A 27843-nucleotide genomic window follows, 5' to 3' on the forward strand; every position below is an offset into this window, starting at 1 on the left:
GATCTGATATAACTATTACGACCGAACATTCTGCAAGGCTAGGAAAGTATTTACCCTGGAGCAAATATTAACTTATTAACTGATTATAGAAGGGTTACTAATGTAATAAAATATTTCACACTAAACATCAAGCTAGCTTCTTATAGAAACGCTAATAGAATTAAAGTACATGCCAGAAAGACCAAGGGTAGAGTATTTACTGCAACCTCCCGCCCCCTAAAAAATACTCGCTTATGGAGTTGCTACAACACTCGTTCCTATCTTCACTTTTTTGCGCTGTCATTATTCTAGACATACAACAGATGGATAAGGCAACTTTGGGAAAGCTATATACCCCTCGTCGCCGAACTGGATGTCTAGAGTGTCGGAAGCGTCACATACGCTGTGATGAGGCACAGCCTACATGGTACGCTTATTCACTCGCGGCCGATCCCCAGTTATAACATGTCTCGCAAATGAAAAGCTAACCCAACCGGTATAAATAGTGGAAACTGTTTACGCTCAAGGGTGCGGAGAGTTTGCAAGTATACACCCACAATCCCTCTGCGTGACAGGAGGGCCGTGGACAAAGCATGCCGACCTTGGGAACAGTTGGCGTTCATGACGATCACAAAGACGGCCGGACACCCAGAAGCAGCATTTCTTCAGGAGACGATGGGTTTTATCATTCATGGAGCATCAGATCCCTTCCATTGTCTTGGCATAGAAATGCCATTTCAATCCAAGGAGCTTCTTCACTATTGTGAGTGGCACAAATATTAAATTGGGATTCGTGTAATTCATGAGTTTTTCGACTGGGGAATTACCGGCTAAGCTAATATATATAACCCAAAAGTTTGCCATATAGACCAAAGTATGAACTCTATATCACAAGATTGCACAACATCCAGGTGCGAGCTTATGGCTGTTATTCAGATCTCTTGCCTATTATTTCTAACATCGGGAAAGCTTCAGGTCTATGATGAACGACCCTCATGCCCTTCGCTTGACCCTTTTGATTGCTGCACTGCATTTTGAGTGGACAACTGGTAGTATGCAATCTTTCGAATCCACCTTCTTGTTCCACAAAGTCGAATTAATCCACATGGTCAACAAGTGGATCACGAACAGGCAGCCTCAACTCATGGCCTGCATTATCAGCCAGATAGCTTCACTCTGCTTCATCGAGGTAAGGCCAGAGAGCTAGAATGGAGGAAATTATACAGCAAAATCAAGCAATTGGCAAGATACAAGCTTCCCACTAATCCTTGCAGCTTTGTTTAGGTCACGTCATCAATGCCAGGGCCCACCTGGGCGGTATGTTGAGCCTCCTGAAAGAACGCAAACGACGCTGGCAGAGATCGCCGGAGCAAGTTGATGAAAATTCAGAAGACGAAGAGCTTAATGATCGATACTTCTTATTGTATGTCTTTACCGAAATGTATCCCCATCTTTATCTGCCCTGAATGCACAAATCGACACATCACCACTATGCTCGTACTTATGCTTCTATAGATTACATTCTCTCTTTACCCGAAACATGTGTAGACTACTTAACAGCATGCGCTTTAGCGACATTTCACAAACTTATTACGCTATACCTTCCGAGAAACTTCTGGCTTTGTCAAGTCGGTTAGACTGTGTGGAGAGGAATTGCGATCCCCAACTCAAGCTTGATGTCTTATTTTTAATGCCATTCCTTTCACGATCATCACAGACAGAAACAATGTCGCATTGGATCGATGGCACGGATACGGTTCGTGACCTGCGAGATCTGACAGACAGCCTCGACATGGTTCGATCGAAGCGAGGCTTCTCTGAACAAGAAAATGAGTTTGCCGCGGCATGTGCAAATGGTGTTGCATCAAAGCTGCACGTTGAATACGTTGCTTCGCATATTGCATCCGTCTCATCTTACGACGACAGACCGAAGGGGGGGAGAAAAATGACAACAAAGGCATTAAAAGTACTGAAGTCAACCTGGTGTGGCTTGTACAGCGCCACCAGCTTATATCTACACTACCTCCTTGGGCTTCAAAGTTGCTCGGAGAGGACTTTTGATGATTATGTTTTTCATATTTTGAGGGATGCTCTGATCAGTCACTTCACCAAGGATAAAGACTGCATGGCAGCGGATGGATGTCTACTGTTTTGGCAAATATTTCTCGGTGCAATTAGTATGGAGATCAGATTCCGACGAACCGCTTCAATACGTTCGGAATTCTATACCCTCGACTCATCTATGATAGAGTTTTTCGACAGAGGCATCCAACAGTGGAGTCAGGCTTGTCATATTAGACAGTGGGCTGATGCTAGAGCTGCCCTTCAGAAGATCGCATGGCCGATCATATACGCGGACGAACGAATAGCGATGGCGATTTGGGAACGAGCGTGTTATTCATAGTCTCAGCTCGTCGAGCAATAAATCTCTCACTCAAAACGATATTGTAATTCAATTGGCAGGTGGCTATGAAGCTAAATGAATGCAGGTGCAGGCTTGCGTCGTGTTGCAGTTGTGCAAGGGACCGAACGTATACACCGCCTTTACCCAGAAGTGGGCTGGTTCTCAAAGTTCGCTTATTCGTCTAGAATAGGCTTAGTATCTCATCTAATAGCGCACTCTTGTCCTATACGCATATTAGAAACTCCATTTTTGAGGACAAGATCCAGCACTCTGTGGGTTCTGAGGTCTGGGGTCGGCAGGCCCGTAGCTCCCAAATCTTTGTCTGAGATGCGGGGGTTTGTTCGGCCTCTAAATTTTGAGAAGGCTTTGTGCACGATCTTTACCACTATATAAAGGCTTTGCGGCCACGTCCAATCATTCATTCATGAAAATCAGACAATCTCGATCACTAGAGCAGAATCCTCTTTCTTCCATCCCTCAGCCGTTACCATGCCTTATCTCACGAAAGAGGAACTCGAAGCTATCTTTGCTAATCAACCACTTGCAAACGGTGGACCTTTTTGGACCCGCGTAGCAGAGGATGTCGATTGGACTATTATGGGCAGTGGCCCAGGCACTGGACGTTACACCAACCTTGCCGAACTTCGGGCCAACACAATTGAAAAGTTGATCAAAGCACTTCAAGGCCCACTGGAATTGAAGATGGTGAATGTTTACTTTGGAGGCGAGAATTACGAGTGGACAACAATGGAGCTAGAAGCTCGTAGCATTCGAAAATCCGGTTAGATCTTTGTCTCTTGAACCTCATTTGGAGGTAGGTGAGGCCTGTAAGATGTAACTAACCCTTACTAGGCAAAGAGTACTTCAACTGTTACGCTTTGGTAATGAAGTGGAACGATGAGGGTAAAGTGATTTCTGTCAGAGACTACCTTGACACTGCCCTCATTGAAGAGGTTTGGAAGGAAGCTGAGGCGATGGGACTATTTTAATATAGAACATTTTCAATCCGATTACTATCTTAACAACTGGCGATCTAAGCTATCTGAATGAGCGTAGAGAAGTAGACTTATATATTCAGTTGGGTTAGACGAGGTCGTTGTTAAGTCTTGCTGACTTAGGAGAACTTGGTTGTTATAAGTTGGGTTGGCTACATACGATTTGTTTCCGATCGGTTAGATTATCAAAGTTAATCCGAGGCCTACCTGCCCCATAAGCCCGTTTTTGAGTTACTCATTCAAATAAATTAAATAACTAGATATTAATACAGCACCAGCAATATAATTAAATTGAGTCTTAGAGATCTCTTAATTCTACAGCTACTAACTGCGCAATGCTTATATTACCCAATACCGACATTACCTTCCGCGAACATATACCTAGAACCTTAAGGTCTGTCTCTCAACAACAGCTAGTCTGTAGCACCCGTAGAAAACCAGTCCATTACAATGAAATATTAAGTTATAACGACTCTCTTATACTAAATATCCTTTTCATAATTTAGTCCCTTTTAGTAATTACAATTTCAAGAATAGGTATCACGCTATATACCTCTCACTTTTTATTAACATGGTGAGAGTTCCAGAGTGGTGGAAAGAACCGAGACGTTAAGACATGGATTATACTAGGATCAGTGAGAAAGCACAAAAGAAAGTCTGGGAGCAAATTAATGTTATTTTAGAACAGAGGAAACCAGGCATTTGAAAAACTGCAACACTGTGAAAGTTGTTTTAGTTTGTCGTAACGAACCCGGCCCTATATTTGCCAGCTATTGTGCAGCTTAGTATTCGTACGACGACAATATGGAGGGGTTGTCGCACTATCAATAAGTAGTCAAAAGTCCTCACACAACCCACCCAAAACGCACAGTGTTCCAAATTCGCAATAATAGCATAACTTTTCAATGTTATATTAAGAGCAAAGGACAGAGGGTTTTAATCCGGATTATCGGCTGTTTTACAGAGTAACTTTAAGTCACATAAACCAAGGTTTCCCTACTGTGGTTATAGTTAGGATAGCTTTACGCAACCTCAGAGAACCTCGAGTTCTCCTAGTTAGCTATACGATCTAGCTTAGTTAAATACCTAATAAAACCTCAATATTAAGAGCAAAGAGCCTATTATCATCTTAAATATAGTGAAATATATAGATATATGAGGCTTCCAAAGGCTGAGGCATAGCTTTTTATTTACCAGATGTTGGAACATTGCTGAACCTCTTATCTTGATATTGAATTTAATCTCTCAATATATGGTTTCGAAGAGTCTGTGGAATCTTCCAATATATCTCAGAAATCTGAATTCATAATTGTTATCTAGGTAGACACTTAGCTATATTCGATTCTCTATAGTATAACCCAAGTAGTTTTTAATCTCTCGGTGATTTTACTTAGTAATGTTACTAATCTCTGCGACGTTACTGATCTCGGAACATGTTCCGATATCTTACCAGATCACCGCAACGAGCTACGACTGGCTGCTGCCTCAATTCAGAAACCACCTTACTATACGGATCTATTGCCTTGCAATAAAGCAAAGCAAAAGAAGTAGCAATTACCCTTTCTTTTCTAATCAATGTTTGTCTTGGTACATTGGAAGAGTTAATAGTAAGTTTCTTTTTTAATGAAAAGCGAGAATTTTTGTAATCAGATCCCTAATCAAATATTAGTAATAACTCCTTTTGGGTATTCTCGCAAGTCAATTCCTTGTATTAACGAATGATAAATCGTTCCGTTAGTCTATAATCGCTTCGGAACAACTTTCAAGGTTTACCTCGCTGTAGTAAATATTATTAGTCTATTTATAATAACGCTGGGCTATGGCGTTTATTTCCTATGTATATGTAAGACAGCCATAGAAAGCATTACTTTGCTTAACAAACACCTGCAAATACAAAATCCTTAGTCCAGCCAGAATATCCCGCTGAAGCTAAGAGTACCACAGACACAAACACTCATCTCCACCAAGGACCGAAAATAAACTATGGCCACCCAATACAACAACAAAATGCATAGTATTTGGGACACAATCTCCCTCGAAGCATCTGCGAATTTTTGCGCAAAGATCTTGGCTCCGGGAGGCAAGTATGGGAAATTCTTTTCACCCAAGGATGTGAACAATATCTATGATGCTAGAATTCCTAGAGAAGATGCTGAGGTCAGCTACACCGCAGCTTACACGGCCCTCGGTGATCCTGTAGAGAAGCTTGGGGTGAGATTGGACGATAATACCGCCGACTTTGAGTTTCATAAGAAATGGATTACTGCCATTGAGCCCCTGCTAGCAGCTAAGAAGATCAAGACGCATCCATTGCAGATTCTCAGCGGCTTTGAGGGCATTCTATATGGGCTCGCAGCCGTCAAAAGTGGCACAATCAGTGGTTACAAGCTGGTATACACTATATAAATTGAGATGAGCATCAGTAACATTATCATATGGGACTTTCAATCGCACCAACGCGTATTCTTTAAGATGCAAAGCTGAATATTACTGGAGTTTGATTGTAGATCACCGCAGTGTGCCGCCAAATTACTACCATTTATGGGATACAATACTTATGCTTCAGGGTGCAGATACTTATCTCAAAGTCATGTTGCTTTCCTGACCCTTGGTAAATAGTTCGTTACATTTATAAAATAAAGTACCTGATTTTCGGTATATCCCTGGGCTTCTGGGCCCAACTTTAAGATAAAGTCTAAACAGTTGGATACTAAGAGTGGAACCAACGGGTAATCGAAAAGCAATTCATCTCCGAGGAGGTATCTTAAGCAAGCAAAACATACTGCAGAATACAAGTCAACGGATAACCGCGACATGTCGCCAAGGGCCAAGACTTGAGTAACCCGTACTCAGCCTTGATTTATGGAGTAACCTGAGCCCGTCAGCATAAGCTTAAATGAGGATGTTCCCTAACTGCTATGCATCTGGTATCCTTCGTATTCGAGTAAAGTCCTTATCGTGGTCGGTATTGACCGGAAAACCCCGGGCTGGCTGCAGATACCCGCCATGACTTAGCCTACCCCGAGTAGGCGTCCGGGCTATAAGTGAATCGGTGTGGGCTAAGGCAAAGTCTAGGCATTAAAAGTATAGTTGCGTAGTAAGCTTAAATCTAAGCCTAACGTGCTCACATTTTCCTAGGGTGGTAGCCATCTATAAAGGGAAGCAAATGACCTCCTTTCTGGATCTCAATGAAGCGCAGGCTTGTCACCACTTAAGATCTTTTCATCAGAAGAGCTTGGAGGTTCTCTATAGAACCGCAAACCATACAATGGCACACATTCATCTTATTGTGTGTCTCCTCTTGCAAATTACTTCGGTTGCGCTAGGTGTGAGCTCTCTCGATCATTCCACTGTCATGGCATGGCATGACAACAGAGATTCAAGGCTTGCGAGCAAATGGGCGCCGTATGTAATATCAGAAGCTCCATCCTAAGCCAATCTTGGGAAAACTAACACCACTTTGCAAAATCTACTTAGGATCTTTTATTTCTCCCAATCGCAGAGCAAAGTACCGTGCATTCCGGAGTGGGCCGTCCTCGATGATGGAGACGGGGCTCAGAACACTCCTGTGGATCGTTGTCAGTATCCAGATGTAGGCTGCAAATGCCGAAATCCTGGTGTTGGCATCAACAATGCCATATCTGGCTACTTCCCCACCTACTACACTTATTATAAGTGCACCGACACCCAGATTCGGATCCAGTACGCTCTTTACTATAGGAAAGACGGCTTCAAGGATGCAACTGTGGACTACGGACATGGGCAGTAAGATTCCAAGCAGATAATATTATTTCTGCCGCTATATCAACTAACATGTGACTACTTAGTGACTGGGAGTGGGTTATAGTGGACATACGGAAGTCAGGCAATTCGTGGGCCCCACTACGCTTGTGGATGAGCCAACATAGCGGCGGTCAATGGCTGAACTGGGGCGACATTCAGAATACATCAAAGTAAGAATACCTGGCCCAGCCCTCCCTGGCCTTTTGTCGATGGTAGGCTTGCTTGTTGATCGCTCTGAGTTAACACTGCGCAGTGACCCTGATGTCGGGCAGGGCCACCAAGGTTACAGAAATGAAGATCACCCTAAGGTCTATGCAGCATGGGCGAAGGTGAGAATCCCCCTTTTAGGGTATTTCAATTCAGCAACTAATGGTGTGCAGCACGGATTCTTCCACACGCGTAACACGGGCTACAACGACCCGGGGAGCCAGCTTGGTGGTGCCACTGGCAACAACTATCGTGGCCATGATTGGTGGTACTTTCCCCGTAAGGAATTTCCCCGACTTCGTTAACTCGTGGATTGGAAGAGAAAACCAAAGACTAACTCCGAATAAGGCCATTGGATTGACGCTCATCCGGATCAAAGCGCCAAAGGCAGGAGAATGAAGCCGATGAATTGGGGCTCGGCCACAAGCAACCCTGGTGCAAACCATTATCGCATGTGCAATGTATAGGCTGTTTAAGAAAGCATGCCATTGGCGTGCATAAACAGCTTGCATAATTCAATCCAGCACCATATGGCTACCTACTTCCATTCTGAACTGTGTCACTTTGTTTCTCAAAAAAACAAGGTTGGCACTGTGGACGATGCGGAAAATACAATATCATCCTACAAGAACTAGCTGCTTGATATTTCAAGATTACTTATTCGTTTAGTATACTTTAGATAAACCCTTAACCATGGTTCTTTTCCATAAGATTTGGTGTTGTTCCACAAGGTGCCATAGCAGCAAGCCATCCTGACATGCTCCTTGCTCCTCCCTTTATTACAGGGGCTTAGTATTTTGAGGGATCTTAAAAATATAGCGCCAGTATTCAACTAATTAACCATTACCGCAGGGCTTGTCTCGCATATGTTGACATGTTACAGTCAGGTGTTGTTGCGGATTGGCTCGAGCCTAACGTTTGCAGAAACCCAAATAGCTGAACCTGTCTGTTAATTGTGAATTAAGTTGAGCAAGCAATACTACAAAAGTATATCCCACGTGGCGGCGGCTGTGTCCTGGCTTCCTACGCTGTGACTGATCCGCGACTGCTAGCATATAGTGTCCAATTTCGCACTGCATATTTCGGCGAGCTGACTGCAGCGAGGGCCATCAGGAGGTCAAGCTGCCATACCGAGATGTCTTCTTACTCTGTTGAGGGAACGACCGGCCCCATTTATGTGATGGCAGGAAAACCTCAAGCGCGCTCATATAGTGGAAAAGGAACAAAGCTTCAGCACGAACGAGATCGCTGCACTCACTCTCAGCATTCGCTTCAGGGTTAATCACAACGCGTTTGAGAACTGCGTTCTTGAGCGGCTGTTGCTGAAATCTGGCCGCGGGAGCCTGACAATCTTGATACCATCCGAGGCTTCGGAGTCTTGAGAGTATGGTGGAATAAGGACATAGGGCAGGGTGAATTACTGCCACGCCGGGTTGGATGCAGATGTGCGAACTACTCGTTGTTGGGAAGCATTTTTGATTGAGCGATAGTATAGCTAATTGACTTAGACTCAATCTTCTGTATTTACTTATACTTTCTTATAGACATTGAGAGTACCATTCGCTGCTAACAGTACACTTATAAGGACTCTGTTATTTTGTTAGTAGTGTTTGCATAAGTAGTGTAAAATATGTGGCTACCTACCTCGCAAGTCGTAGGCCCAGTCCACCCTTGGCCTCCACATTGAGCCCAGTGCGCTGCTGTGCCTGAGCCTCCGCCGCTAGATCCGTCAGAGCTGTTTCCAGGGTTTGTAAGTGTTAGGACACCAGGTCGCCATGGTAAAGAATTGTAATCCCCACTGGACCCAATAGCCATGCCCTGGTAAAGTAATTGCAGGTTGCATGGGTCAATCGTCATAGTCTCATCATTTGTGCTGCGGATGAGGTCGCCAGAGCTAATATCATTAGTCCAGGAAGCACCACTATTGGCTTTCCCAGCAAAGGGGTTGCTCTCAGACGCAGCTTGTGATATCCATGAACCACTTAGGCTACTAGCAGTGAAGGAACGGAAATAGCGCCCCGCTGATCCTATACACTCAACAATCATAAGATATTGGTTCTGGCCATCGACTTTATAAACTTGTACTGCTTCAAAGAGGTCGTTGGTTGCGGCGGTCATAATCGTTGTGTAATTTGAACCAAAGCTTGCTGGAAATTGCGAATTAGGCATACTAGACCGATAAATATGGCCATTGTCTCCTGCAAAGAAAAGATATATATCTGTGCCATCGCTGATAAGAGCTGGGTCAATAGGGGCACCAGGACTAGATAAGCTTCCAGTAAACAAAGCCTGGGGTGAAGACCATCCATTCGGGTTAGTAGGGTCGCTAGATGTCATGTAGTTGAATGGGTATTGACCCCATTCCTGTGCCATCACCCAAATGTTCTTTGGGCGGAAGTAGAAGAGGTTAGGCGCAACAGCTCCATTATTCATAGCGTTCTGGCTTGCGGAATCCATGCTAGACCAATCTGAGAAGAGACCAAAATTCATTGAGCCGTAGCTTCCTGCTGAGTTGACTGTGGACGCATATACGAGATGTTTGCCGTTAAATGGAACGCTGCTGAAGTCTTTGATCGAAACCCAGCCCGACTTTGGGTCTGCCAGTGGACCTGTAGATGTCCATTTGAATGATGTTGGAAGAGCACACGAAGCCCTAGCTGCGGTTGCCAAGCTGAGTATCAAGATAGCAAGCGACAGCCAGTTATTGACTTCAGAGACTAAAGCTCTCATGGTGATATGTTTTCCTCGCAAAGAAAGTAAGAAAAGACTAACTGATGAGGTACTTGCTTCCCAGATATCTACGTGGAAGACTACTAGGATTTTATACCCTTATGCGAGGATCTCCTTGATGGCGAATACTACGGGCAGGCGAGGCAATACAGGTTTGGGGTTTGATTTGTTATACGTCACAGTGGATCAGTTAGATCCTACTATCGTGTGTTTGGAAAGCTACCAGTATAATTCTGAAATGAACTCCAGCTATCTAATATCATGCATACGGCATATCTTGTTCTGAGTAGCAAGCGGTGTGGATACAAGTACGGGAGATATGGCTCTACGCTTCTCGGCTAAAGGGATATATTATCCACCTTGAGGCGCCCCAATTACAAGCTCCGTCTTCTAAGACCACTCCAAAGTCAGCCGGCAGAATTCACAACCGTGACATTGTAAATTTAGGTATTATTGCCGGATACTGGGAGTTCAATCTGATTATAGCCGAAGACTGGGAATTCTTATGATATTTTTAGAGTAACTATTATAAAGGTCTACAATATTGGAAGTTATGAAATTACTAGGTTGGGTAAATCGGATATCAAGTTATTAGTTATTTGAAAACTGCTCCATTTAGAATTACTGATGCTTACAGACTACTAGAGGCTCTGAGGTTTATACCCTAGGTTTGGTTATATTAAGTTTTACAATAGGCATACTATTATAAGTTAACCTCTTATGGTCGCAACGGAAAGCACATGCCCTGGATTAAGAACAGACCGAGCAACCTATTATAATAAAGGCAACACAAATCGACCGTCGACCAGAAGCGACCTAGTATAAGTAGACACAAGCCGAACAAAACTATCAAGCTGGATATATAATTTTACTTCTCTACGCTCCTTCGGATAGTTGAATAACTAGTTGTAAATACAATATTCAGATTGAATCTACTTAATACTCTCTACTAGTTGCGTAACTATTTACATTAACTGAATACCTCATCCTAACCCTCGCCAACATAAACCAAAACCACGGTCTGTCCCTTGTAAATACGTACCTTTACTAAACTCTAGGTACACAGTTCGTCAAAGGGGCTTGCTTCCCTACCTCATTGATTATAATGAGGCTACGATTTTGCATAATGTAAGCAAAGAGATCGAAGCCTTACTTTACATTTTTGAGGGGGATAAGGAGCTACAGGAGTATCCTAACTATATGCTGGCACAATTGGATTATGCGTACCTGCTATATGACCATAAGAATAGCTGGGAAGAGACCGAAAAATATCCCCAGTTCTGTGTGCTTATCTGTCTGATAAGTATGTCTCCGTTGATAGACTTTTACAATAATACCAAAGGTACGGGGTACACACAATCACTCGAGAAGCCGTCTACTTTGCTCAGCAAGACTCCAGAGCGAAAGTATCGTGCGTGAAAGTTCCCAAAGAAGTTCATCAAGTCAAACTTTTGAACTCGAAAGCAAGTATGATGATGGGGAAACCAGCAAAGGCAGAGACCGGCTATAGCTCATTGATATTTACAAATTGATCCTCTAATCCGCCAGCCACTGTGACTGGCGTATTACTGAAACCTATAGTTAGGCTATTTTTAGCCGTTATTTCAACGCCAAGGTTAGCTAATTGTCATATAAAGAGACTTTCTGCCAAGTGTACATACCCCAAGGTAAAATCGAGCCGCAGCGATTGTGGCTAGACCGTGTGAAATGTGCTGTGGAACCCTGCACAGAGGTATTTCGTTACTGTTGTCCAGGCTCATGGGTCTGTGGATTGTGGGGGCCAGCGTAGAGAACATTGGACGTTGCATTACAGGGCGGAGGACAGTCGCCATGATGGCATTCAGCTATGCCGGGAGCAATTCCAACCAACCTTGGTAAAAGTTAACTAAAACAGAATAGACAGTAATAATTAGTGATGAATTGCTTGGCAATGGGCTATAAGGGGTCAATAATACCGGTTCATTATATCGGACGAGCTGGGCGGTGAAATGCTGTCCTGGATGTAGGGTTGCACCTATTAGAGGGGATCGAAAATCGACGCCTTGCATAACAGTGCCAGTAGCAAATAAAACCAACGAACATGGAATCTTCGTATTCGCGTTTTCTCAAAGGATGGTTCAAATAAGGAGGTACTAACCCTTGGAGCCTCAACAAGCCTCCGCTAGTCAATGATCAGTTTTCAGATTCCGTTTGTAAAGTCTGCGTTGGAGGAATGGAATGTTTCATGAAATAGAATATCCTCATGTGATCTTATCCTGCGGAGATGGCCTGTGCTGAAGATAGAATATCTTGGACATAATGTAACATACCCACAAATTACGTCGAATACATAGCCGATGATATTTGGGAGTAATGTGGCACGGAAGTTTAATTCCAAATGGGTTGCATATTATTTGCTCTGACTTACGCCGCTGCACCGCATCTGGAATAGGTATAAGAGCAGTAATGCCACTGAAAGTCTAAGTTGGGATTCGATGAGCTGCGACTTGTTATAAATTTGTCTAGATCTTTACAAGGACACAAGCTGAAACAAAGGTGGGTATTACCACCTGGACAATATCCTCCTCAGTTACTTATTTTATAGGCGACGGATTGTATATTATCGGCGGCAAGTAACTAGGGCCTTGCAAATTATACCTCAAACCCACATACTTGCCTACTTGTGCAGCCAAAAGCTGAATACTTAAATCAACCGGCGAGTTCCGCTTTTCCGCCTATTCTATCGTGGGGGTGGTGAGATTATTCAGGCCGACGCTTTATCTTCTCCATTACAAGGTATATAATTAATCCTTTGGAAACGGCTAAATCAACCTTAAAGTTACAAAGGCTTTTCCATTCAACATAATGAACGCGCTCCCACTATCTTGCATCCCTTCCACCCCTCCTCGGCAATACTCTGATCTTTATGAGATACCTTTATGTGTTTAAAAGGTGTAATCAAATGCCTGTTGTTGATTACGTAGAGTATTTCTGGTGCCGGTATGTATTTTGTTGTACTTTTTTATATATAATAGGCCGTTTCCTAAGGGTAGGCTTTGTGGAATGTGCCCAGTTTGACAAGATTTACATTGACTGTGTTTGGCTCTCGGTTGGCTAAAGATGGACCGTCTGTGACTTGGTTAGGTCTATAGCTACCACTTGATGGAGCTTGGGTGAAGCAGGTTCTAAAACTTTCACAACTATCAAATATGCGACTAGCTACTCCGTGCGATTTAAATTGACAGTTGGCTGGTTCTTGGATGCCAAAGGGGAATTGGCTTAAGGAAAAAGGAAAACCTTGATGGTTGTGGCTTCTTTTGAAGGCTTGAGACGTTGGAGTTAGCTTTCAGCCGCACCCGATTATCCGTTGCCATGAACTCTTCCACACATTTCTATATCTATTTCCGATATCACCCAATTTCGCTTTTATCTATAAAGGCTTCACGTTCGCTCCTGTATTTACATAAAGTGCGGAATTCCTCATACGACTTATGTATCTTTATATAACAACGTAAGCCCTACAATACTTCAATACCTAGTGTTGCATAGTCAATAATCAAAGACCAGCTGTGCCGAGGCAGAAAAGGTATAAATTTCATCCTAGTTCTTGGAAGTATCAACCATTTCTGGCTTCCTAAGTATTAATACACCTTCAATTATAGAATTTCTACCAAATGCGGCATTTGTCATCCTGTCTAATCCCTACCTACACATGGCGCAAGCGCAAAAGTTCCACGACTTCGTCCTCTGGAATGAGTTCACGCTCAACTTTACCGTCCTTCCCGATCAACCGCTGAGATTTCTTCAAAATGGAAGCGACAACGTAGACACTGTCGGCTTGTGCCTTGCCGGCAATTCTACCTTGCCCGATTACTTTCGATTGGTTCCCATTGATTCTTCAGATGCGAGCAAGGGCTACTATTTGTGGTCAGGCTCACTGTATGTCAGCAAGTATGTTGACACCGTCCGAGGGCAAGATTGTGTGCTGGGAAAGCCAGATATCAAAGATGCCTTAATCTGGTATCCGACATTCTTATCAGGGTCCACTTTCACCTTGGGGTCTCCAGGTTACATCAATCCTCGGCATCCTGGAACCCCGGTGCCGAATCCATTGCTATCATGCTCAACCACTACCGCCACAACACAGGTTGGTAATACAGGTGTCCCTGACCAATCCACCTTGCAAATACCAACTACTGGCCGTACCATTGCCAAAATACGAGCTCTACACCGTGACTGGCACAACCTTTTTCAAGCCATCAAGTTCCCGCTGAATCTTGTAGACGGAACTTCGCTGCGATTTGATGTCAATCCGCCAACCGATCCCATCCAACAGACATTCCTCACCCCGGAAGGAGACGGCACTCTTCTATTCCAGTTTGTGGCGTTGGACCCAAACGATTTCAGGCAAGGCTATTACCTGACTTCGTCTGACAGGTATGTCTCGTGGAAGTACAGCGCTTTTCTGCATGATGGGATCCACCGTGATTGTATCAGGATTACAGACAATACTGGCCATGCGCCACCGTTCTTGCCACGGATCCTGTCTGATTCGACCTTTATGCTGCAAGACAAGAATCATTGGGGGGACTGCTTGACACAGCCCAAAAGCGAGGATGGATCACAGGACTTGGATGTCGTGGTATACCTTCCTATCGGGTTTAGGGAAGGTCTCGGACCCATTCACCGAATCTTTAAACTACCGACCTGGGCCATGAGAATGATGCGGATGATGTACTTTCCTGAGTCTACACCGATCAACCTTGGAATTCCAGGGCTAAACAGCTTTGTGCAGGCGTCGGGAAATATGTCACTGAAATGCTTGCCGCGGGCGTCTGCTACTGGTCCATCCATCATTTCGCTCCAGCCCCAAAACAGTGCAATGGCCTTCTCGGGCTATATCATGACTGTGCAAGGCAACCTCTATGTCAAATTTGTCCAAGGGGAGCAAACCACCATACTCACAGACCAAATTTCACAAGCTACTCCGCTTTGTCTTGTCGGGCACAATGACGGCACAATATCTTTCTGGAATTGTATGTCCAACCACGTTATCAGCACTACCACGATTGGCAGCGACACTGTTGTTGTATTCAAAGAACTTGATGACCTGTCAGTATTGGAGCCTCGCTGGTCTGTCGGGTCTCCAGTAACCCCTTCTTCCGTATCACGTCTTGACATTGGGGGTCCAAACGATACGTTCCACGTGCGACCGATTCTTGATGTCCTCAACCACGAATACTATTCCAAGAAGGGCAGGACGTGGAATGTTTCATACAACAACTCTTTGACGCCCGACTGGGTCATAACAACTCCTAACCATCCTTTTGCGAGTTATAGTGACTTCGAAATGCCCATCGCGGATACTGTAGAGCATAACGGTTTCTTTCTTAAGCCGTTCGTCTCAGGAGAGCCCATCGACCCACGACATCCAGCAGTCGATATTGCTTCAAGCGTCCAAAGTCCAGGAAACTCCCCTTTAAAATTGCACGCCGGGCATTCTCGGCGAATCTATGAAGAGATGTACAATATGATAACCTCCGGCACCAAGTTCGTGGACATCATGTCAATGCTTATGCAAAACGATACTCCGACCGGCCAGTTCAAGGCTGCCGTCCGAAATGCCATCACGTATCTCAGCAACAAGCCCGGAGCAGAGCATTTGAAGATGCGCATCATGTTCGGCGCACCCTTGACCTTTGTCGGGAATCTCGACTACCCTTCAGAGGCACCCGGTCCCTTCCGCGCAGCTGATGTACTTCTCTCAGACCTGACGAGAGATATCACCAATGCGAACTGTCAAATGACCATCTATGTCGGATATTCGTGTTGGGACAGCCCTTTTACTTGGAATCATGCCAAAATTATTGCTGTTGACGGGTCAAGCGCCATGACAGGTGGTCACAACATGTGGTATCATGCTTACCTGGGTCAAAACCCCCGGTTCGATGCCACAATGAAACTGTCAGGCCTAGCTGCAGAAGATGCTCACCTCTTCGCGGAAACAGTCTGGAATGCGAGCATTCAGAAGCCGTACAGCATTCCCTTCAACCCTACCGACCCTGGGAGCGAAGCTAGCCCAAGCTTCGTCTCGGGAGCAGCAATGCTGCCCAACAGGCGGTATGTGACGCAGGCGGCTGCAAATCCGCCATCGCGTCTCTATAGTGCAACCATACCAGTCTCTCCCTCCGACCCGGCTCGTATGTCCGGCTCTGGGGTCCCTGTTTTGTCAGTTGCTCGTATGCTCGATGACGCACCAGGCGCTGCCCCTGGAGACAAAGCACTGGTTGCGCTCCTAGACTCGGCTACATCAACAATCTACATCTCGGGACAAGGTCTGAAGGACCATACCTTTGAGCTTGTCCGCAACTATTGGATCGACGATTTCATGTCTGCAATAGGCCGGGCGCTCAAGCGCGGCGTCCAGGTCAAGATTTTTTTGTCGAGCATAGATGCTGGGTCTTACGCGGGTGACCAACCTACCGTTGTGATTGAGAAAATCGGCAACGGGTTGAGCGGAATGACTCCTGGTGCAGCGAGGGTTGTGTTGCAGAGGTTGTCGGTGCAGTCTTTCCCTTCATCCTCCAGATGGGGTCTGAACCCTAATATCGACGGGCAAAGAGGCATCGGCAATCACGCCAAGCTGATTTGCGTCGATTCTCGAGCTGTCAGTATCGGATCACAGAACTTTTATCCCTCGTGGCCAGCGCAGCTGTCCGAGTTTACCTACATCTTCGAGAGTCAAACACAGGCTCAACAGCTCATGGACAGTTATTTTACCCCACTTGCTGCATGGTGTGACCTGTCGCCGACTGGTGTGTCAGTGACTCCAGTAACCGTCTTCTACACTGTGACAATAGCCACATTGGTCTGTAAGTTCACGTCCGAATCGACAGTAGACCAGGTGTATCTGGCAGTCAACGATATTCAGATCTGGCCTACAAATGCGACATACAAGGAAATGGTAGAGAATCAAGTTGAACAACTTAGTGTTGATCTTCAGACTTTCACTGGCAACGACGAAGACGTCGTTGTTTCAATTTACGACTATGATTTCATCACTGCAGATGATCGGCTGAAAGAGTTCCGATTCAACAAGGACGTCCTGGATGGGACGAGACCAGGAGATATTACACGCATGGATGGGACCGATGTCGGGGGCGAAGGAGGTTCATATTCGATTACATGGTCGTATAGTATAACAACGATCGGTTAGTTACAAGGTTATGCCGGTAAGGAGGCATTGGGCTTAGGTAATATTTGTGTGTAAATTAATCAGGACGCAGAGTATTCCAATTTGATTCCTAGGCAAAAGTTCGAAAATATATCTTAACGTTAGCCCTGCTATTGTAGTTTCTTAACAGCTAGTGAATATACCTTTGAATTGGCTTAACTAATGCTAAAACACTGTATTAGAAACCTAGCTTATTTAACTGCTGTAATATTAGGTTAGCTGTTCCCAATGCACAAACCAGCAGTACCAGTGTATGTTGGCGGATGGTCATGTCAGTGGACGGGCAATCTTGTCACTAGCGAGTAGAGGCACAGAAAGCATAACCTTTATTAAGATAAAGAACCCAGTTGTTTCTCACGACCATTTGGAAGTGACGCGGAAAGCTAAAGTGGTCAATGAATCAAGGCGTACAACATTGATTGTCGTCAATGAGTCCCTTGCACCCTAGATCAGCTTATTAGGCACCCCCCGTGGCTTAACAGGCTGCGAATCTCTCTCTTGCTCTCTATTTTTGCGATTCTGACCTCCTCCAATTAACGTTGTCTTCAATTTGGTCTCTTGCTGATGTTTTTTCTCTAGTTCGATTTCTTCTTTATAACAGAGTTCCTGGCGGCTATTTCCGCTTTCTTTATAATCGCTTCTTCTTGAGCTCGCTGAGCTAAGGAAAGCAGAAATAGCCACCAGGAACTCAATGAGAAAATATTGACAAGAGGTCGAGGTAAAGAAAAAACATGAAGAAGAAGAGACCGCATAAAAGGACAAAACGTCAATTGGAGGAGGTCGGAATCGCAGAAATAGAGAGAAAAAACGAGAGGTTACATATTTTAGAGTAACAAACTTTAAAGCAGCAATTTATATACTAATTGTAGGTTGCTGTTATATCTTAACCTTTTGTAAAATAAAGAAAATATGTACTTTGGAATAAGTTATTATTACGTTCCGTTATACTATAGCGCGAACAGGGCGCCCTCCACAGGAAGGCAAGACTACTCCGTAGGTCACAGCATATTATAAAACCGATCAATATTTACAGGTATCATGCACGGAGCCAGAGTATAGGTATCAAACTGTCCTTTTGATCCAAGGTATTGAACTCAAACACTCTCCAAAGAAGATTGAAGAGGAAGTCAAGGAAATTCCCCGAGACCAACGGCAGGGCCGATTTCAGACCGCTCAGCAGGGATCTTATGGGTATGTACCCAACTTGGCGCCACAGCTCGCAACAGTTGGTCTTCAGGTTTCGTTCGTGCAGCCGTGGTTGTTGGAATGCCCACATGCACAAACATTGATCTCAACCCTCGATCCAGATGCCCATACTGGATTTTCCATCGCATTGAACAGTCACAGCTCAATTGATATCAACGTGGGGACTGATCGCAGAATCGAAATCCTCAGCACTGGAATTAAACTCCAGCAAAAAGACGTGGTCGAAAATAAAATTCATATTTAACGGCCCTTTAGTCGAATTGAGTTTGACGCCTAAATCCTTTAGAGTTGAACCAGTCCACCCTGCGTCGGCATTTGAATTGCAGTTGGATGGTGAGGCGCTGGTTTACATTGCCGCAACCCAGCAGAGTGTTGCTGACAACACTCAATATGGCCTGAGATCGCATGTTACGGACTTCTTCAACGGCCGCATCGATAGTTTAACGCTCAAGACTTGTGGCCAACAACCTTTGGCCTTCGCTAAATATGACTTCTCCTTGGAAATGTCGAGTGACCGCATCCTAGACATCTCTGGACGCGGGCAACATGGTGTCTTAATTAAAGCGCCAACTCGTGCTGTCAAAGGTTATGACTTGGACGGATCTGAGTGTGACTAGATGCGAGCCCAGTTTGGCTAAGGTGCGGTTTATTTCCATGACGACGACCTAGATGATGCAAAATGGGAGACGGACTTTATCATCACAATCCCTCCCAATGCTCGTTCTGGCGCTTATGCGGTCGAGGTGGAGACAAGCAACAGTCAAGACACAGATTCAATCACGTTCTTTGTTCGGCCAACCCGCTGGATATCAGATAATTCCAACAAGGTCAGTCTTGTCTTCTCTACATTTACGTACCTCGCATATACCTATGAACGTCTATATGATATAATCCGCCAGATCTTGGACCGGGCTTCCATATTAAAAAGTGTTAAAAAGTCCCGAGTTTTACAAAATGCGTCGCCGAGTTGATCTTGGTCTGTCCTGCTATGACCGCCATAACGATGGGTCGGGGGTTTGTTTCTCTTCATCAAAACGACCAATTTTGAATGTACGCCCGGGCTATATAATATGGGCATTTTCTCGCCCACGCGAATTCTCCGCTGATCTCATGATGATCGGGTTTCTAGAGCAGGAGGGTATTCCGTACGAGATTCTGACTGATCATGACCTGCACGCTCGTGGAGCTGGCACTCTCCAAGGTTTCAATACTGTGCTCACGGGCTGTCATCCCGAGTACCCAAGTCTTGAATCTTTCAGTGCCTATAACGCTTCTGCAAAAGGAGGAGGCAATCTCATGTACGTGGGGGGCAATGGCTTTTATTGGGTAAGTGGACACAACGTTAATCGACCACATCGATTAGGGGTGCGTCGTGGAGATAGTGGGGTGCGTCCATATAGCCTCCCCCGTGGAGAGCACATTCACAGCCTCGACGGCCAACGAGGTGGTTTGTGGAGATCTCGGGGAATGAGCTGCAACACGTTATTTGGGGTAGGTTTCTGCACGCAGGGTTATTTTTACTCTTCTGCAACACCCTTCGAATACTATACTGTACTGTACTTTATCTCCAATGTACTCAAAATATAAAAACTTACTTTATTATAATTATATAAAGTAATAATCTATTGGCACTAATAGAAAACTTCAGTACCTGTAGCTCCGCGTAGTAAATTTGTTCTCGGTTATATACTAGAGTAGATAGCTATGCCTTGCCAGCCTTTCCTAGCTCCTATAGCACTCAGGTCGAGATTTTGGATTATTTTGGGGGGATTGGCGCCCAAGTCAACCACAGCAATGCTTGCAACATTGGTAAGGCTATATAAAAACGTTCGATCGGATGCGCTGTCGAAAACTCCAACATCACTTGCTGGCAAAGTAATTGTGCCAGTTACAGAACCCGTGCCGGGATCCACAACGGTGATGTTGGTGATACTTGCGGTGATGATATATGCACTACTGAGCTCTGACACATATACTCCCCAGCAAGCGAGCCCCTCGTTCGACGGAAGCACAATTGCGTCCTTCACCGTAACCTGCAAGCTGGAAGACACCGAGAGAATATAGCCTACTCCGGCAGCATCTGTAAGCAGAATTGAGTCATCTGCCCCCAAAAATGTGAGGCTAAAATCCAAAATGACACCTGACGGTTGCGAAATAGTCGCAATTGTGGAAACTGTTTTTCCAACTACCGGCCACGCATAGATTGAACCAAGGGTTGGACTCGCTCCTACAGAAGAAGGAGGGGCGCCTTTCGTAGAGACAAAAAGACCTGTTGAAGAAGGATTGAACATAATATCTGACGCGGTGAGGATAGGGCCCCCTGGTGGCGTGGTTTGATTAAAGGCTTGGGCGATAGAACGAAGGCTGCTGTCCAAGGCTATCAGGCCACGAGATGCGTCAACTGAGAAGCAGGCGACTCCAGCCCTTGTTCCACCATTGAGAACGCAAGCTACAACGTGTTAATCTTTATTTTAGCCTATCCAATGTTATATATACATACCGATGTCAAGTTTCTCTGAGTAGGTTACTGAGATTGGGAAATCGCCCAATGTACCGGCAGGTTTACCAACGAGGCCGAGGTACTGAGGGTTGTTGGGATCGATCTTGAACATGGAAAGCGTATTACTTCCAGCATTAACAACAAAAAGAAAGTTTCCAGATACGACAACCGCGTTCGCAGAAAATAGGCTATCTGGTCCTGCAAACCCAGTGTTATCAGGTGGAGGAGGGTTTGGAATAATCCATTTCGCCCATGAACCATCTCCGCCAGTAAGCGTTCTCACAGGATTAGAAAGAGTTCCATTGCTTGAAATTTTCAAAGACACAATCGAGGCACCACTTGGGTTGTTATCAAGGAAATAAGCAGCGCGTTGTGCTGAGTTTGCATCCAAATTTGACTCAGAATCGGGAAGGCATGACGCCAAAGAAAGCGTCAGCCAACAAGTGACAAGCGAGGAAAAACGCATTGTTTAAAGAAAAGGTTTTTCTTAGGGTTAATGGGATAATATATAAAGAATTCTCTTGCTATGGCGCTGTTTTTGTTAATATTCCAGTAAATGTTTGATGAGGCGTAGGGCTATTTATACATACGTTGCCTGATGAATATGTTGATGTCATAGCCATGCCACCAATGTTATGGCGGTGAACACTTTGCGGATAATCTTGAGTATCAGAGCAACAGCATCGGCAGTTGTCTTTTGCCTAATAACAAGCTATACTTTTAGTCATATTTGCGTTATATTATCATTTATGTTTAGAATTTAGGTCCTTAATTTAAATATAGCATATACTTCTATTTTTGTATTAGAAACAACTGTTAGTATAAAGCATAGAATGGAAGTTGGAATCCCGTAATATCTTATGCCTTTAGTTACTACCTAGGGCTGGATTTATTTATGACAGGCCTGGGTAAAACAATCAGCAGAGAATTTTACTAAATTAAACTGCTGTTATAAAATAACCTCGAGGGTATATAGCAGCGTAGTATAAGATAGTTAGCTTTTAAGCATTGATCAAATACTAAAATATATACTATTTGCAATACCATTGAAGATATATAAATTAAAACTGACTGATCGTAGTTTATAACATAAGTATAGTTGGACAGGATTAAGAACATTGAAATCTTGAATTATTAGTTGCTTTATAATTATAAAGAATACTAGTATTTTTTCTGCCTTGCAGAACAAAAGATATACTATACAATAACGGGGATTTACGGAAATATATAAGGAATTTCCACTTTGATATGGAATCAGTAAAATTACGTGAGTAAGTTTACATATATATAGGGCGTGAAGAGTGCATATATAAAGTGGAGACAACGTGAGAGCTGCCTATCTTGGAATAGGTTTCAGTAAGTGCAAATTTCCTTGGCTAACTTGCTAAGCGGAGACCACAAAAAGAGGGACTGCAAAATAAATCCACGTATGAAAAAGTAAAATAAAAGTATCTTTTCTATCCAAACCCAGTTATCTTCCCTTCTAATTCTAATACAGCTTCAAACCGGTCCAGTATTATATCTATATAACTATGTATGATCTCCTAATTGAGATTTTCCCAAGCTTCCTTTATATTAAGAAATAAGCTTTCCCAATTGTTATATTTTAGGCTTTCTATTAGTATAGTAGGTATGTGCTATACATTTTTAATTAGTAAGAGATCTAAAAGCTGCCTAGGGCATTATAAAGATAACAGATACCTAACTTTTGTTTACATTACTTTATCACTGGCGCTGTGTCACTGGAATCGCAGTCTTCTTCTCATCTGAGCACTAGGTCCGTCAGACCCGCTAGAGTCAGACCTGCATTTACGACATGTCTTCTAAACAAAGGAAAAGGAGTTTCAATGTGTCACCGCGTGTTTGTTATTCTGGCGGGTTAGAGATCTACTCCTGGGTGATTTTAGCCATGACTTCAAAAACAATCTTCACGAATACCAGATCTTAATGAATAACATAGGGAAGATAGCTTTAATTTATGATTGTAACTATATTCTTAAGAAGGCAGTTGAGCTATAGTAAGACTAAGGGATAGACTTTATTCTAGGACTTTGTAACTAGCTTACGTAGTAGCCGCCAACAACAAAACAAACAAACAAAAAAATCCCAAGATGGATGTTAAAACACTTCTTTTTAAGACTTGGGCTCAGCTGCTTGTAAAAACATTATCTCTTGCCTAGCTTTTGGAAGACATAGACTTAGCAATCATTACTATAAAAAGCATGCCATATATTGGACTAAATAATATTGGACTAGTCTTCTTGAGCTAGCTTGATTTTAAGAGACTTGCAAGCAAATTTCTTGCATTTCTTAGTGATTAGATAAGAATGGAAGGCCCTAGGGTAAGTAATGCACTTCTGCTATTGCTGCGTTCCTAGGACACGCCAGCCTTTGTGCTAGTGGGCTTTCTTGCTGATGCTTGCTCCCGAAAAAAATGGGAATAAGTCAAATAATAAGCCTCGAAGCCTTCTGACTAAAGCAGACCTTCTAAGTTATCTGGGTATTTGTCAGTAAGGATTTTCTTCCGGCCGCAAGTTTTCTTACAAGCGTTGTGAAGTTTTCCATTAAATGACTTAAGTATCTTATAGCCATAGGTCCTGCTGACTTGGTAGTCTTGGAATATATCCGGATAGCTGAAGTCGTAGCCAAATCGTTGTTTTTGCAGCTGCGCAAACGCAACAGCGCCCTTGACTCGAGCCTTCTTTAGAGTATTGTGATGATAGTAGTGAATTTTATCTTGTTGTGCTACAGTGTAAGCTTTGTTAGCACGTAGTCTAATGTACACTCGCCTGGATCTCAGGTTTAACCTCTCAACCCCGTTGTCTTACAGCTTATAGCTAAGGAGCATTTTTGCTTATGGCTGCCCTTGACCCTTAACTATCTTTAATTTCTTAATTTTACTTTTAAAGCATGCGCCATCAATGATTTAGGGGCACTAAGACTTTAGCCCTACCAAAGAAAATGTCATGTTGCTACTCACTTCGTCCTCTGCTGGGGACTCGGATCTACCTTTCCTTACAGCCTCTGTTATTTCCCTTAAGAAAAAACGCGCCTGAGACCGTCGAGCGCAGCAGACATTTGGTAACAAACAGAATAAACATATAAGCGAGCTTGAAAAGCAAGTACAGAAGCTTAAAATTACTTTTGCAATAACCTTCGGTGTGAGAACCAAATCCTACGGTCTCGGCAAGATGCCGTCTCTACACAGTTGTAAAAAAGATAGAATAACATTAAGGAAGAAGATTGAAAGAAAATGGACCACAGGTGTAAACAACCAGGCTGTGTAATGGCGACTCCTCGAAGATCTCGAAGATGGGCTCTCCTCTGCTCGTAAGGAAACAATTAAGAGTTACGCAACGAGGTGGCCGAGGCTTTCAACCAACACACAGTTACATTCGTGAGAAATAAGCTAAACAGAAAACTTTTTATCAATTCTATTTCTTATCTAACTACCCTAGCTCAGGGGCCGAAAAGCGCTTCAGTTGTCGGGGCCCACCATGTACATACATATATATACCTTATGCACCCCAATCTTCTCGCCATCGGTAATATTCTGTTAAAGGTAGCCCAACAAGTTGCGAGAGCCTCCTACCTATTGGAGCCAAGTTATTACATGTGCCCATATGCTCATTTGGAACTTGGAGTTACTGCTGTTGGTTGGGCATCTTAGAATTTCTTGGCCTGCGCCACCACGCCCCAGGCAATTTGCAAAGATTCGCGGAACAGTGCCTAGAAGCGGCTAGCACTGGCAGCTGATAGGGCCTCAGGGGGCGTGCTAGGGAGATCTGCCACCTTCCAGCTTGACGTGCCACTAGGAGCAACCCAAAATATGAGCTTTAGGGCATTTTTAGAGTGAATGTATGCATGTACATGGATGCCTGATTTTTGTTGTGGCGACTTGAAGATATCCATTGGTCCTTTTAATGGTTGGTTGCATGTGATGTCGGGTTAAAAAAGCGGGTTCGACTCGTCCAGGCCCGGGTTCACGCCGCTTCCGTACTCCGCACAAACCAACATGCACTCCATTTACTCCATTTATAGTAATCATCGTCCTGACTCCCTGAAAACAATTTCCTCCTCCGGACATCGCGCAGCACACAGCCAACCTCACCGGACCGATTGCTTCCTTTGATTAGACTAGAGTTCGCGGTAATTTTTGCCATTATCCACAATCTATTGGTTTTGATGTTGAACACATACTTAATAGCCAGCTTACTTATGGGACTACTTGCATATGTGGAATACTAGTCAACCGTCAATGACAATGGCCACCACGTTTCATTCCTTCTCACGCCTCCCCTTTGATATTCGCAGCCAAATCTAGGCCTTAGCAGCGTACCCACGTCTCATCCACGTCCGCACAACGCCCAAGCCAGACCGTTTTGAGGGCCACCGTTTTGCAGGCTCGGACCGTTATTTTGCCTCTATGATTCCACAAGCGGAACTCATGCATGTCTGCCGGGAGTCTCGTCAACTCGCCCCATATCAGAAAGCCTTCTTCACTACCTTACCTGGCGACTCCGAGACTCGGTATATTTGGGTTAACTTTAACGAGGACATGATCTGCCTCGAACACCACCATCTGTCCGCCCTTGACCCGCATGCGGACGATATTCAGCGGCTTAGGTTCACCGTACCAACGGGGAGAGAATTTGAATACTGGGCCGAATCATTTACTAGATTTTCGAGGTCTAAGTTCACGAAGTTTACCGCTCTGCGGGAAGTGTACTTGGCCATATCGCATGACATGCATTTCTGGGGGGCAACCGCTGGCTCGTATGGCATTTGTCCTATCGAGAATGTTAGGTTTCTTGACATTCAGACGGGGCTTATGTTGACTAAACCTCAGATTCAGTTAGCAGAGGAATGGGAAAGCCAGAAGGGGTGGCTAGTACAGAATATGGATGACATTGACGAAGAGTTGTGGTCATTTAGTGATTATCCTTTTATTGAGCTTTGCTCAGAGGTAGAATAAGTTAACTGTATGATACAATAACTAAGCTAGCTCAAATGATGGAGAGATTTTTATATGGCGAAGTATAAATTTAAAACAATTCAATACTAACGTTTTCAAACCGCCAACTACGTAGATCTTTCTCGTCTCCTGTCCTGATCTTATTCTTTTGCTGGTGGTTTTAGGAGACATCCTGCAGCTTTGTTGTGCGCATTCGCAAAAGCCTATATGACTGTTCTGTGATTGTTCGCGTCTCTTTGGTCGTCACTTGGATCAGAACCATCAGCTGGGGGTCCATAGAAATCTTTCTTCGCTTCCTTCATCAAATCTTCTAGCTGTTCTTTGGTGCCTTTTCCTGCTTTCACGGCCTCATCTACTGTTGCTTCCCAGTTAACAGTCTTCCAATTCTTTGTACTATCAACCGGATTAACGGGCGGATCGAGGATCTCTATTTTCACATCGATGCCACGGGGTTTATTTATTATTATTATTATTTTTTATTTTATTTTTAATTTTTTTTTTTTTTTAAATATTAATTATTTCTCAAGTTATATAAGGCTTTTATATATATTAAACTATACCTTTTTAATTTTTTACTTTAGTATATATATAAGCTAGAAATTTATTAAGCTGTAGGCACAGCTTAATGCAGAATAATAGGATAGGACTTAATTTATTTATGGAGCTTACTGAGGCATAGTGTAATATCCTAATCCCTATTCTTAATATAGGGTAAAAGTTCCTAAGGTAATAAGCCTAGGTCGTAGGTTTATATTGGTAGAGAGGACAGAGAGTAGCTTTTAAGCAGTTGTAATTATAAATATATAAAAGTAAAATAAAAAGGGTAGTTTATATTTAATTTTAATATTTTATTAATAACTAACTATTTAAATTATTTAAATAAATATAATAAAATAAACTTATATATTTAGTTATTTTTTTTAATTTATATTATAATATTTTTTTATATTAAGTAAGTTTATAATTTTAATATTATAGTTTACTTTTTAAATTATATATATTAAAATAAACTTAAAATCTTTAATTTTAATTAATTATTTTTTCTGTTTTTTATTTAAAAAATATATATTTTTAATTAAGTTATAATATAATATTTTTTTTATTAATTTTATTTTTAAAGTTTATATATATAATATATTAAGCTTTTATATTAATATTTTATATATTAATTTTATAATATAATATTTAACTATTAAAAAAAATATACAAATATTAAAAAATATTAAATAAAATAAAAACTATTATAGTAATAATAATAAATAATATTATTAATTTAATAAATAAATAAAAAGTTTATATAGTTAATTAAATTATAAAAGTAATATAAGTAAATTAATATTTATAAAAAGTAAATACTTTATAAAAGTATTTATTTTTTAAATAAATTAAATAAAATAAAATAAGTTAAATTAAAAGTAATTATTAATATATAATCCTTTAATAAGGTTAATATAATTAATTAAAATATAATTTTTAATAATATAATTTAAAGTTTTAATAAAACTATTTTATTAATTTTTAAAAATTAAAGCTTTTAATAGGTTTTTAAGTATTATAAATAAGTTTATAATTTTTTTATTAAATTAAATATTTAATTTTATTATTATATTTTAAGTTTTAATATATAATAAATACTTTTTTTATATTTTAATTTTTTTTTTTTTAAATATTATAATTTTATTTAAAATTAGTTTTTTTTATTTTTTTATTAATTTATATTTTTTTTAATAATAATATATAAAATATTAAGTATTTTAGTTTTATATTTTTAAATATTTTAAATTTATAATTAACTTTTTTAATTTTCTTTAAAATCTTAAATAATTTAATTTTCTTAAAGTTTAATTTATT

General features: G+C 42.4%; 9 protein-coding genes across 9 annotated transcripts; 7 read left to right on the forward strand and 2 right to left on the reverse strand.

Moving 5' to 3' along the window:
- Positions 1-2872: 2872 nt before the first annotated feature.
- Positions 2873-3372, forward strand: TRIVIDRAFT_70725 (uncharacterized protein; the record flags this gene model as incomplete). Its single annotated transcript, XM_014100383.1, has 2 exons — positions 2873-3164; positions 3236-3372. 2 exons carry the CDS (start codon positions 2873-2875, stop codon positions 3370-3372), a joined length of 429 nt encoding a protein of 142 aa, XP_013955858.1.
- Positions 3373-5361: 1989 nt separating this feature from the next.
- TRIVIDRAFT_222848 (uncharacterized protein) lies at positions 5362-5784 on the forward strand (the record flags this gene model as incomplete). Its single annotated transcript, XM_014100384.1, has 1 exon — positions 5362-5784. The coding sequence occupies one exon, from the start codon at positions 5362-5364 to the stop codon at positions 5782-5784; it is 423 nt and encodes a 140-aa protein (XP_013955859.1).
- Positions 5785-6856: 1072 nt separating this feature from the next.
- Positions 6857-7835, forward strand: TRIVIDRAFT_52963 (uncharacterized protein; the record flags this gene model as incomplete). Its single annotated transcript, XM_014100385.1, has 5 exons — positions 6857-7143; positions 7206-7331; positions 7415-7490; positions 7542-7668; positions 7717-7835. Coding segments are annotated over 5 exons (735 nt in total), but the record flags the coding sequence as incomplete, so codon positions are not given.
- Positions 7836-8906: 1071 nt separating this feature from the next.
- On the reverse strand, positions 8907-10098 carry TRIVIDRAFT_152027 (glycoside hydrolase family 62 protein; the record flags this gene model as incomplete). Its single annotated transcript, XM_014100386.1, has 2 exons — positions 8907-8957; positions 9013-10098. The coding sequence occupies 2 exons, from the start codon at positions 10096-10098 to the stop codon at positions 8907-8909; spliced, it is 1137 nt and encodes a 378-aa protein (XP_013955861.1).
- A 3691-nt stretch (positions 10099-13789) lies between these two features.
- On the forward strand, positions 13790-17759 carry TRIVIDRAFT_201824 (uncharacterized protein; the record flags this gene model as incomplete). Its single annotated transcript, XM_014100387.1, has 5 exons — positions 13790-14514; positions 14575-16892; positions 16938-17288; positions 17531-17562; positions 17646-17759. The coding sequence occupies 5 exons, from the start codon at positions 13790-13792 to the stop codon at positions 17757-17759; spliced, it is 3540 nt and encodes a 1179-aa protein (XP_013955862.1).
- Positions 17760-18220: 461 nt separating this feature from the next.
- Positions 18221-19134, forward strand: TRIVIDRAFT_70730 (uncharacterized protein; the record flags this gene model as incomplete). Its single annotated transcript, XM_014100388.1, has 3 exons — positions 18221-18304; positions 18345-18502; positions 18804-19134. The coding sequence occupies 3 exons, from the start codon at positions 18221-18223 to the stop codon at positions 19132-19134; spliced, it is 573 nt and encodes a 190-aa protein (XP_013955863.1).
- A 337-nt stretch (positions 19135-19471) lies between these two features.
- Positions 19472-20044, forward strand: TRIVIDRAFT_24884 (uncharacterized protein; the record flags this gene model as incomplete). The annotated part of the gene is made up of 1 exon (XM_014100389.1): positions 19472-20044. A coding segment is annotated over one exon (573 nt), but the record flags the coding sequence as incomplete, so codon positions are not given.
- A 167-nt stretch (positions 20045-20211) lies between these two features.
- TRIVIDRAFT_128312 (uncharacterized protein) lies at positions 20212-21399 on the reverse strand (the record flags this gene model as incomplete). The annotated part of the gene is made up of 2 exons (XM_014100390.1): positions 20212-20966; positions 21018-21399. Coding segments are annotated over 2 exons (1137 nt in total), but the record flags the coding sequence as incomplete, so codon positions are not given.
- A 4032-nt stretch (positions 21400-25431) lies between these two features.
- Positions 25432-25647, forward strand: TRIVIDRAFT_131867 (uncharacterized protein; the record flags this gene model as incomplete). Its single annotated transcript, XM_014100391.1, has 1 exon — positions 25432-25647. A coding segment is annotated over one exon (216 nt), but the record flags the coding sequence as incomplete, so codon positions are not given.
- Positions 25648-27843: the final 2196 nt, after the last annotated feature.

Source organism: Trichoderma virens (genome assembly GCF_000170995.1).
Source record: "Trichoderma virens Gv29-8 chromosome Unknown TRIVIscaffold_67, whole genome shotgun sequence".
NCBI lineage: Eukaryota > Fungi > Ascomycota > Sordariomycetes > Hypocreales > Hypocreaceae > Trichoderma > Trichoderma virens.